Below are 12,685 nucleotides of genomic sequence, written 5' to 3'. Positions count from 1 at the left end.
GATTTTTTGGACTCCAATAATTCGGACTTGTGCGATATTTCGGACTTTGCTGAGGCACCTCGTAGGAATGTGAACATTTTTCACAACTGATATGTTGGACTCTGTGGGGTCTAAAAGTTCGTTTTTTCGGACTAAAATAGATGCCACCAATACTGTGGAGATTGTTTTTCAACTTAAAGTTTTTCTTTTTTCCGCCTAATATAGATGCGAGTGGGTATCGTTGTCACAACCAACCGGTTCTCAGGCACCGTGAAAGGTGCCATCTTGAATTTAAATGGAGCCAATTAGATGGACTGGCTTGGGTGGGCTTGGCTATATGTTCTTCATTGTTGTCACTCAAGACAATGGCACGATCTACGCTTCCATAGAGATTGCCTACAAAGATTGTGCGATCGCGTTGAAAACTTAACAGCTGCAGCGTCCGCCTTGGCTTAGACAACGGCACTCACAATGCGGGGCAGACTTAGGGGGGGTGCACGGCATGTGCATTCGTTCGCTGTATGACCTGCAGCTGGGTCTCACTGTCTGATATAGCGACGTAAGGTGGTGCGGACATGACGAAAGCATGACTGTGGCTAAGATACCTTTAAGAGTTTGGTGTTAAAGTGTATAAATGATTTCGTACCATGTACTCAAAAAATTGTACATAACACAAATCCCTGGATGTCCAAAGAGGTTGTGTGCTTAAAGCGGAAAACAAAAAGACTTAGAAAACAAATCAGGAAGTCTCCCTCTCCTTCTAATATGCTCAAGCTTTCAGACATGCACCTTCAGCTGAAGGGATGCATAAGAAAAGCAAAATATAATTATCATCATGTAACCATGAAAACATTCCTTGTCTCATCCCCTGCCAAGTTCTGGCGGCATTTTAAAACCAGAAAAGACCAATTCTGTAGTATGTGTATCGACGGTGCGACTGTGACTGACAAGTCCCATATAGCGAACGCATTCAACAAATTTTTCTGTTCCATATTTACATTTGATGACGGCAAAAGACCATATTTTGCATGCCATGGTAACTCCGCTATCAGTGATGTATCCATATCAGAACAAGGCGTCTTATCGCTTTTACTGAACATCGATACAAAAAAGGCACACGGAACTGACGGTATCCCAAACGCCTTCCTGTACAGGTACGCAGAGTGGTGCTCCAAATACTTATCTGTTATTTTTAGAATATCCCTATCTCAAGCAGCACTTCCAGTTGACTGGAAGTATGCGAAAATCACGCCCATACCGAAAGCGGAAAACAAATCACTTCTAGCATCCTATAGACCAATTTCTCTATTGAGCACAAGCGCTAAATGAATGGAACATATTATTTTCAAACACATATCTTCTTTCCTGGAGGAGCGCAACTTAGTCGATTCCCGACAGCACGGCTTCCGCAGGGGCGTATCTACGGTCACGCAACTTATAGAGGCAGTGCATGATTTTGCAGCAGCACTCGATAAACAAAGCCAGATCGATATTATTTTTTTAGATTTTGAAAAAGCTTTCGACTGCGTGTCCCACCCAAAGCTGCTATTAAAACTGCGAACCATACTCAAGAACAACACATTGCTTGCATGGATAGCAGCTTATCTCTCCTGTAGAGGCCAATGTGTGGGAATTGATGGAGTGTGCTCGAGCTATATGTTTGTCCAGTCGGGTGTTCCACAGGGATCTGTTCTTGGGCCCCTTTTCTTCCTAGTTTTTATTAATGATATTGTTAGTGTAGTATCCGTGAAAATAAAACTTTTTGCTGATGATTGTATTATTTATCAAGAAATTAAAAACTCGAATGACCAATCTCAACTAAATTTTTCGCTAGCTCAAATAGAAAACTGGTGCTCAACGTGGCAAATGAAAATAAACAGGAAGAAAACGGTAACAATGACAGTAACACGCAAAAGAAAACCCCTCCTATTTCCTTATTGCGTCAATGGACACCCTTTATCTTCCGTTAAAAGCTGTAAATACTTAGGTGTAATCCTCACCTCAGATCTCAGATGGAATGAACATGTTTCATACATTACAAAAAAGGCTATGCAGAAACTAGGTTACATGAGAAGAACCCTGCGCAATTCTACACAAGAGATAAAACTCCTTGCCTTCAAAACTTTTATCACACCCGTTCTTGAATACGCTTCTGCAGTCTGGGATCCGTGCACTCAATTAAACATTGCCAAACTCGAAAGCATCCAAAAAAAGGCAGCTCGATTCATCTATAGCTCATATAGTTGGCATACCTCAGCAACTGCACTTGTGGAAAAAGCTAATTTAGAACCATTACAATTGCGACGGTATTTTGAACGAATGAAATAATGCATCTACTCTACAATAGTAAGCTAGGTATAGATAGTAGCATTTATATCGAACATGTTATACGGCGATGTACACGATCAAACCATTCCAAAAAATTAAAAGAATATATGTGCCGAACAGATACCTTTAAAAATTCCTTTTTTCCGAGAACCGTCTGTCAGTGGAACGCTTTGCCTTGTGACGCTGTGGAATGCCCGACTGTCGAATCTTTCTTATCAAAATTGAAGTGCATAAGTTAACTCAACCTAAGCGTTTTTGGTTCCCGCTATTGATATTGCTTTGTGGTTGTGATTATTGTCATTGCTGATGGATCAGCGTATGTCTACCGTTAGTGTTTATTTACTAAAGCGTGCTATTGATGCCATTGTTCTTGTGTTATGTGCCAGTGTTGTTTCTATATGCCTGAACAGCGCGAGCTTGTACAAAGCATTTTTTTTCTTTTTTCTTTTCTTCTCGGTGTTAATCTGCTCAAGCAGGCGGATGACACCACTGTTATCATTATCATATCTTGTTGCGCTTTTTTGTACTTTCTTCACCATGTATGCTCACTCCTGCCAAAGGCCTTCTGCAAAGGCTGACAGTACCTCTGAAATAAATAATATTATCACTTACAAGTGGAACTTGGGGAGTGGCAAAGTTCACCACTTTTAAATCCGGTTTTTCATAGAAAAGGCGTTTTTTTTTTTTTAGGTTCACGGATTTTTTGGACTGTTTGATTATTCGGACAATTTTCCAGGTCCTGCTCAGTCTGAAAAATTGGTCGGTGACTGTAATGGGCTCTTTCTTCGTCCATTTGTCTTTTTACATACTCTTTCAGCCATGCGTTATAACCAACTTGCCCAACCTTCTGCTCTTCTATTTAAGCACAAGGCTGCCATATGCTAATGTTTTCCTTTCACCGTACAGATGGGGTCACTCGTACGCACAGCATTGAAGCTTGGCAATTACACTGATGTAGTTCGAGAAGGCCATTCTGTGTAGTGGTTGTGGGCCCTGTTTCTCAAGCCCGCACATATACCATATATTGCCGTGTATAAGTAGACCTTGAGTGTAAGTTGACCCCCCCCAAACTTTTAGATTTCACTGGTTAAAAAAAAGTTGGCTCCAAATATGAGTTGGTGCATACCCCTTTCAGGCCGACCTCGCTGTTGCACTGTCTTATGCAGGTTTACTGCGGGGTGGCATTGCGGTGCATGTGCAGCTAAAAGCAGTAAGCACATAACAATGCAGTTGCAAGGCCAGCAGCTGAAGGCAGCCGGAGGCAAGTGGATATTAAAGTAATAAAATGGCCCTTTGCCCTGCCTTTCGTACTCATGGCCCGGCCGAGTAGAGGGAAGCTGATCTGCTGTCGGTTCTGTACTTTTGGGCTTTGACATGACACATCTGCAGATGTTGCGGAAAGTTTGCTCTCACACCGTGTACTGCTCGTCCCTGGAAAGTGACTTCCAGCATGAGTGAGCTAGATAAATGGATCGCAAGTGAAATTTTTGTTTGCGGAATAAATTTGTAAACGAAATTAGCAACTTTTTTTCAACACATGGAGCATCATGCACCCTGCTGGGAATGGGCACAGGCATGAAGAGGCTACCTCCCGCTGTTTGGCTGACACTACATTAGGCCCCAGATGTATGTAGACTCCATCTGTAGGTTGACCCCCAAATGTCGAATGGTCATTTTTTTCCGTAAAAGGTCAACTTATATACAGCAATGTACGGTACTTTGTCTGCTCTAGTTTTCTAGTTGTTGTTTGAATAGAGCATTGTTCTACATGTACGGTGTGGTTTTACAACCATTGATGTGAAATATTTAAGTACCAGGACTAAAAAAAAAAGGGGGGGGGGGGGGGAAGCAATGTGACGAGCTGTGCCGGTTGAACTGACATTGCTGTGTTGTTCGTAAAGGTTCCAGCTGGACTGACTGGACGAACGGTTGTTCACTTGCGGTGCAGGTGTCGCAGTACACATTTGCCATGTGCAGCTTCAGGGAAAAGACCTCAGTGCCCACTGAGCTTCTGCAGCTGGATGGCTACACAGTCGACTACACAGAGGCACTCACAGGTGGGGGCGGAGACTGCTCAGCCTGGCAGGTTCTTTGGCTCTCATTCTTTGTGCACACTGAAAAGTGAGCTTTGGAAGCTCCAGCACAGTGGAATCTCAGTGGTACGAATCTGACAGAGGTGCCAAAAATGTTTGTATCATCTAAAAACAAACAAAGTCTGCATGCAGAAGCGCCAGAAATGCATCATGCGGATCTGTGTTACGGCATTTATTTGCGGTGGCACGCTGCCGTTCACTGCTTGCGGTGCATACCAAACAACTGGTGGTTGTGGCATCAACAATTTGTGGGCATTAATTGATTGGTGAGCACTTCAGGGTGCAGTTGCGGCCTGCACATTCTTGTCATCCATAGTGGCGTGAGAGTGCTTGGTACTTCAGAAATTCTCCTCATTGTCACAGTACACTCCAGATGGGGAATTTTTACACATCCATCTGTACACCAACCATGGTTGTATCATCGAGATTCTGCTTTATTTACACACAGTTTGTCTCTCCTGATCAAGCCTTGAGAACATTGCAGCAGGAATGGTCACATTATGCACGACGCTAGCATGCTGTCAGTCTTTATTTCAAGCGTTCTATGTTAGTGTAGTGGTTAAATATACTTTGAAGCATGTTTTCTTGCCAAATGCTTTACTTGGCCTAAATCCTGTGCTTGCTCAGATGAACTTCTGCACTCACTTGCTGCCTCGCTGTCTCTGTCTTCTCATCTCTGATTGTTCATAAGCACTAGAAAAAATGCATTTCTATAGTCGGATACAGCTTAAGTCTGTAGTGAAAATTTTCCGACATTCAGGCCCGCCTCACGAAATTCGCCCTTGATGAAAAAGTAGTCTGTTTTTAAAGCTTTTCACTTTACCTAAACAGGAAGATAACCACTGGACAGAATTATATTCACAAGAATTTCGGTGGCCCTGGATTTGGATATAGTCAAACATTAAAAAGCTCACTTCGTTTACTGTTGTGTTTTGTCAGCGGAGTAATGCAGGATGCAGCGGGCCATAGTCCATTGCTGCCAGCTGCTCTTTTTAAAGCCCTGTTCTGCTATAGTCACAATTTTGAACCCACATTTGCCCTTAGGGAAAAACGCAGTTTCTTTGTCACGAGGCACCTTGTAATAATGAACTAGCCTGTTAAAAGCAAGCATGGCGCCTTGCCAACGTTCTTAGCACAAGTGTTGCGCATCGTATCTGCCTCGCAGACCTCGAGGGCGGTCGCTTCTTCTTCAACGCGGTGAAGGAGGGCGACAGCGTGGCCTTTGCGAGCGAGGACGAGAATGAGTGCCATCTGTGGGTGATGGCCATGTACCGGGCGACGGGCCAGTCACACAAGCCCACCCCGCTCGTGCAGCCCCTGGCCAGCAAAAACTCCACCATCTCCCGAATGCAGGGAGGCAAGTCTCCTTGAACGCTTGTTGTTTTTCTCTGTCAGGGTCTTACACAGCGTAAGGACCCATTGCTTGCTGCCTGAAATGCGCTGTAACAGGGCTAGAATTCTGGACAAGTGCACCAAGTGGGCGTGCCATGACGGATGTGGCTTAAGCTGGGCCTTTTGTCATACTCCAAAGCTCGTGCAGGTTTTTGAACAGCCTTTTTAATGTGCAAGCATTAGATGGCTCACTTTCAACGTCATGTCCACAAGAAACGGCACAATATGACGACATCAAAACGGTTGCAACAATGCAATATGATGTCATAACAAGTCTTCCCCACCCCATCCTCATCCCCCTAATCCAAGAAGGTGCAGATGAATCGCATTGATGGCATCCCTGGTTGACCTCAATGTGGCGGCAGCATTCCGACTACATTCGCATCAAAGTTTTGAGCAGAAGTTTGTTGTACAGAGTTCCGGATGGGGTCGTAGCATTTCTCTTTGCATATAGCTTACATGTTTTAGTCAAGTTGGAGGCTAGCTTGCAACACGGTTTCGGACTGATGACATTTGCACCTTCAGCTGCATGCTTTAAGGCATGGTTGAGGTGGCCACCAAGAGGTGAGAGCTGCAGCGCCCTCTCATTTCCTCAAAACACATGCTTTTGCATTCCTCCACATAAGCAGACTTAAATGCCCTCAGAATTTTTAAAATCAGACTCAGCTGCCTGTTTATCTGCTTATCCTCTCAAAGGATTTAGTATAAATTGTAGGTATTTGTAGCATGAATTTTGTAATATTTCTTTTCGCAGTGCAGTTATCATTGCAATGGCATGTGCATTGTGCCAGCTCTGTGCAACCGTGCTTGCAGAGATTCTTGCCACACTCTGGAGGCAAGCAGAAAAGAAAAAAAAAAACTTCCCTGCAACAAAGTGCACGCCCACAACAAAGTTTTCTCGTGCCTTTACACGATAATGTGAGAAAGCTTTCTTGCTGGTGCGCGGAAAACAGGCTGCACTATTGCACCTGTTGGCACATGACGCAGAGATCCAACTTGGCCAGATTTCGACATTGCGCACACATCGTGGCCACGCATTACCTACTCCAGCAGATAAAATGGTGACTTGGGGCTCAAGCAGTTCATGAGAGCCAAATTTTCAGCCGACATGGTGTGGCGACATGCGTTTACATGGCGCAGAAATCAGACGTGATCGGGTATCAACGCCATGTCTGTGTCACCTCCCGCGGATGAAAAGGTGGCTTGTGAAGCTGTTCATGGAGTTAGTAGCAGCTGGGCTGCTGAAGGAGCGAGATGAGAGAGAGAAAAAATACGGTCTTGTGACTTTAGAGCCTGCACTGCACAGCTATAGCTAGCTGAACACCTTCTACTGAATATACGTTATGCTATAATGAATAGTTGTGTTTATTTTTAATCAAAAAAAAAAGCCCCCAGTGCATTGTTCACATTGTAAAATAAGAAAACTCCTTATTTAAGGAGTAAAAAAGCCCTTGAATGGTGTCAGGTGTTTCAAATGCCTCATATTAGCTGGGTTGCTAAGTGGGCACATAAAAAGCCATGGGGCAACTATATATGGACAATGCAGTAGCATTAGAATTCTCTGGGTTGCAACTTTGCCCTGAGTCCCGGTCAGGAAATTTTATGACAGACCACAATGCCAGGTTTTTTTCTGTGATGTGACTTGTGTTTGTGGTGATGCAGGTGGGAGGAGGGGGGTGGGGGCAGGTGGCATGTCGTGTGACCTGATGATGTCATGAATGTCTCGACCAATCCGCAGATTTTATGACAGACCAAAACGCTGTGTTTTTTTCATAATGCGGCTTCTAATGGCTTTGCATTAAAACTAGTTATCCAAGATGATAATCTCAGTATCTACAGGTCATGAAACTAGTGTTTTACAAGTCTTGTTGAAGTGTGAGCTTGATGGCATCACTTAAAACTTTGCATTTTTCTTGAGGGGAAGCTGAGAAAATTATGTTTTCCTTATGGCATCTCACCTGTGAGCTGTTATAGACGTGCAGTCTACCAGAAAGTGTTGGAAAATGTAATTTCAGCTTCTGTCTCTAAGTGTTTCTCTGCTTTGGTTGCATGAACAGAAAGGGTATAAACTGCATGCTTGGCCCAGAATAAACAGCAATGATGGCACCTACATGCACATCTCACTTTGCAGACACGGAGCGTGCCCGGAAGCACGGGATGGATGAGTTCATCTCGGCTGACCCAAACCGCTTCGACCACCACATGCTGTTCCGCATGCTGCAGACACTAACCCTCGACTATCGGCTGGCTGACCCTTACTGCTCCCTGGTTGGCACTCTTTGCTACTAACATTCGCTGCCTGTGTCGCAACCCGACTGCTTCTTACCACATAACCCCGTTGTTCCTCTCTGTTCCTTCTCTTGTGCTACTTTCGTTGTGGGGCTTTCTCTCGGAGAGTAACTAACCGTGGTGTTGGAGGCTGCTACACGTGCTGCTGTGAACACTTTAGGCAAGGCCTGTACAAAGCTGATCACAGGTATCTTTGTGCCTCTTTGGAGGGGAACGTGAATGCGAGAATACTGCAGGACACAGCAACTAGAGAGGTAGGCTGCATTTCTGTACGCATGATGAGACTTGGAGTTCCATCACCTTCTGAGCACGGCTTCTCTTTGTCTGTGTTGCTGTCTCTGCTTCTGACATCGTGCAGAAGCCTCGCTAGCTGAGCAGCAATTGCAGCTAATCCTTGTTTAATTTGAGCTTTAAAGGGCCGGCTAAAACATCCAGATTAACAAATGCCAGCCCGCACCTCCCAAAGAAAGAGAGAAAACTGTCAGAAGCAGTTTCTATCATATGGTAAATTTATTTGATGAAAACCTGGAGATCTGTCTTTGAAGTGAAAAATGCTTTACTGCATTCGCAGTGTCGGGAATGTCGAAAGAAAACTCTTTCACGGCCTTTCTCATGGTATGATGCCATAGTAGTGAAGCTTCCTCAGAAGCGGTATTGCCGTGCATGGACTATGGACAGTGTGTCATGAGCATGCATTTTCAGCTCCCAGGAACAATGAAAAGACATTAAAGTCAGAAGTGAGCGAAACGCTCATTGGCACCAGAAGGCCAAACACCTGAACAGCACTTTAAAAGACCCGCGATGTGCCATCCAGCATCCAGAACTGCACAGAGCTGTACTCAGCTGGCTGACTGGCTTACTGAAAAAGCTGTGTGATGCAATAACCTCATACAAGGCTTTATCATAAATATCATACATGGATCATACAAATGTCAAACAGCGGCAACATTGTCATTCATTTCATATGATATTTCATGATAACTTTTGACATGTGTCGGAAAAAACCGGTCTGGAGCCAGTCCAAATTAATTTGTATGGGCCCAGCTGCATCCAAATTACTGAGTGTGGGGGCCCTTCTGGCAATCCAAATCACAGAATTTCTCAAATTGACAGGGCTCTAATTAGCAAAGTTTTTGTTGCACAGCAAAAAGGGCTCAGATATAGGAAGAGCAACTGACCACACATGTGGTGCCTACCAGCTGAACATTTCAAATATCTTGAAATGTACACTTCAAGAAATGCACTGATATGAAGAGTATGCGAGTAGTGTGATCCTACAAATGCATAGGCTTTATAAAACAAGAGGGAGAGGCTATGTGTCCACTTAGCCATCTTGCTTCAGGGCATGAGGGATAAAAGATAGAAGAAAAGAGAGCGGCACAGATAAAGCGCATGGACTGCAGAAATACTCCCTCAGGCTTTTTGACTCAAGGTATTGAAGCAGCGGTCAAATGGTTTTATAGGCTGTGCAGACTTCGGGAAAAAATATGCATGTCCCCCAGAGTTCTGCTCTTTCACTCTCATTGAGCTTGCTCTGTCTGGACAGGACGCCTCACTGGCATGTATTGTTACAAAAGCAAGAGATACATACACAATGCTATTCTTGCAGATATTAGAACATATCTATATTGCCTCAAGTCTTAGCTGCCTGGAATAACAAAAAATAAGTCATCGTGGCATAAAAGAGTTGTAGCCATGGAATGGGGCAGGTGGATGTGTTACTGCTTTTTGCCTTTCTCTTGTTTCATAAGCCTGTGCACCTTGCTGATGCTCTTTGATGGGGAAGGCAGACTAACTGGAATTTTTTCCTCCTTGCGGAGATAGGCCTAGTCACGACATCCACAGCCGTTCTTGATTCGAATGATGCGACACCTCATTATTTCATTCTTTGGCGGCGAGCTTTTGCCCCCAGGGCCTGATTGTCGGCTGAGCCCGTGTTGTTCTACGCAGGGTTGGTTCAGCCCCGGGCAGGTGTTTGTCCTGGATGAATACGCCGCACGCTACTGCGTGCGCAGCTGCTTCCGTCACCTGTGCTACCTGCAGGACCTGCTCACCCGCGCCGAGAAGGGCCTCATGATCGATCCCACACTCATCCACTACAGCTTTGCATTCTGCTCCTCCCACGTCCACGGCAACAGGTGCGTCTCCATTCCCCTCCTCCTCTGGGTGCACACCACAACGCAGTTGCCCTCTCCACCCCCGTGCGAAGGCCTGGCTGCATTGGGGCCTGCTTGCTTGCTTAAAACTTGGTCGCAGTCTCCGTGCTGAACTGTGCGTGCAAAATATCATACTACTATTCATTGCGTCGCAGTCTCCCCTGTGTGCAGCTGACACGTGTTTCTTTCCTCCCCAAGTTCAGTACACGCTCGAGCAGCTGCGTGTACGAGTGCAAAAACCCACGCGATAGCATTTATGCGTTTAAAGTGCAGTTGCAGGACCATACTGCGCAGGACAGATTGCACTCTGTGAGTGATCGTTTCAACATGTGCTACTGTTTTCGCAAGCAAGGCTGAATTTAGAAAAGAGGTTTGCTTAACGCTACCTGCCTTTAGGCCGCCATTGAGGCTACATGACTGAGGACAGTGAGCTCTCTCATGCATTGATCGATCTGTCATTGGCTTATCCAAGCTTACACAACCCTATTTGCTTTCTTGCATTGGAGTGAAGTACAAAATGCAACTATTGCTTGTGACTGAAACGAGGTTTATATTTAGTGAAAATTGATTTGAAATAATTCGAAGCCCAGCTCCGATCGGCACAAGGTCTGCTTCGATGGAAGGGTAGGCTTTCAAGTTACTGCTGCTTGGAAATTTGCTTTCAGTTTGCTTTTGGCCACTGATTACATGGTAACATGAAAAACTGGCATTGTGTGGCTACAGACGGTACGAGGGTAGCAAGAGCGGTAGCATTGGTTGAGCCGTGCCAGTGAGAGCATTGTTTACGGCGATCTGTCAGCTACCCCATTGGGAGTTCGCGAGGGGACCTCTCGGTTGCCAACGCAGCCATGCCTTCACACGCCACCCCTCCTTCCTCCTTTTCTCTTTGGGTGCATGGTCCGCTGTGGCCAGTGGTGTTGTTTTGTGAGCCCACACTGTGCCTGGGTGTCTGGACCCTGCCCGAGCCGGGCCTCTTTTTTGCTGCCACCAACCTTCTCCCGTCCGATTTTTTGTGGACGCCTCTTTTGCAAAGCCGAGCTACAGCACACCTTCTGTCGGCCCCTTTCTATCGGCCCCCCCATGTCCTGTGCCGGTGCTCATGTTCTGCCATCCATCCATCCCTTTTTTAGCATCTGCCTGTCCGCGAGTCCTTCTTGCAGGGCTGCGGTAAGAAAAGAAACCAGGGAACAGGTTTTTCCCACCGTACTGAACTGACAGTAGTCCAGGGTTAGGGCTTACGGTGAAACTGCCTTGCACTGAAACAGCTTTTGTCGTCATTGCCAGCAGGGACAGGTCAAGATGTACAGCGTTTGCTTTTCTTGCTTTTCGAGATTGTGAATCACAGCACGAGGAAAAGCTGCTAGTGTTGGTTTCCTGGTATTGTTTGGGAAGAGAAGCTCTCTCAGAAGAGAGCAGACTGCAGTTGCGAGAGATAATAAATCAAGATTCAGTGCCAACGTTTTGCATGGTGGGTTTACAACAGTTGAGCATGAAAGCCCTGTTCGAGGCATTTTTAAATTTTTCCAAGTAAATGGTTTTGTGCAATTTTTTCACTATCACATGCAGTTTAGTATATGAATTAGTAGAGCCTTTATCACTGCGGCCAGGTATGCATTCTGTCAATGTATAGGCCAGATTTATGCTGTCGTCACAAAGCATTTACCACAATAACTTACCTGCTACAATGAGGCATTTCATTAGTTCCTGACCTCGGCCATACCAATGTATACATGTCATAGCTGTGGGTAGCAGAACCTCTATCTTCGATAGGGTAGCGTTTTTATTGCTTGTTTTTGTTCCACACATAATTGAGATTTAATCAGGAATGGCTAAGTCACTTCATTTGCACAAAGTACGAAAGTGGTCACTACAAATCTTTTTGCAACAGCTAAAAAAAATGGATGAGATGATTAAAGACACTTTCGTTGGTTGGCAGCCAAAGAAAAAAATTAAAATAAAAACTGCCCCACCCACACCGCCTATGGTACTGATTGAAGTACTGCAGAGTGCAGCACATGTTGTGATAATTGTAAGGGTGCCCCGAAATTCTTGGTTGTGTGGTACTGTAATGCTGGCATGCATAAGTTATCAGTAGGGCCTGCCGCATTGACAGGCAGGTTCATGGACTTCTGGTGGGTACAGTGGCAGCTGTGGTTGCATTACAGCCCAATGGATCTCGCTATTGGCATGTAACCCTGCAGTTGTGCCATGCCTGTAAAGACGAAAGTCTACTTGGCAGTTTTCTGTTATAGCTTTCGGCACTGCTGCTGAAAAACAGTTTCCAGCTGGAGATTAACTGCATCCTTGCACTGAGCAAGCAGCTGGTTCGAGTAGCATCTTGGGCCTGTACAGCTGTCTTGTGCATAGTTTGCGCGCAAGTGTTATGTCAGGCTGATAAGCTGTGTGTCATGGGCTGCTGATGCAGAAGACAGTTGGAGCTCCTTTGTT

The 12,685-nt window shown here is 45.2% G+C and overlaps 1 protein-coding gene across 12 annotated transcripts in view; it reads left to right on the top strand.

The window, feature by feature from the left end:
- Positions 1-12,685, top strand: part of Cadps (calcium-dependent secretion activator 1) — a 164,567-nt gene that overhangs the window by 41,261 nt on the left and 110,621 nt on the right. For all 12 annotated transcript variants that reach the window (XM_077641032.1, XM_077641028.1, XM_077641026.1 and 9 more), the window contains 4 exons: positions 4,256-4,364; positions 5,566-5,757; positions 7,924-8,060; positions 10,032-10,219. In XM_077641032.1, coding sequence (XP_077497158.1) covers positions 4,256-4,364; positions 5,566-5,757; positions 7,924-8,060; positions 10,032-10,219 — 626 coding nt within the window. The remainder of the gene's footprint in view (positions 1-4,255; positions 4,365-5,565; positions 5,758-7,923; positions 8,061-10,031; positions 10,220-12,685) is intronic.

Source organism: Amblyomma americanum, chromosome 10, assembly GCF_052857255.1.
Source record: "Amblyomma americanum isolate KBUSLIRL-KWMA chromosome 10, ASM5285725v1, whole genome shotgun sequence".
NCBI classification, from domain to species: domain Eukaryota; kingdom Metazoa; phylum Arthropoda; class Arachnida; order Ixodida; family Ixodidae; genus Amblyomma; species Amblyomma americanum.
This window is presented reverse-complemented; position numbering and strand designations above follow the sequence as displayed.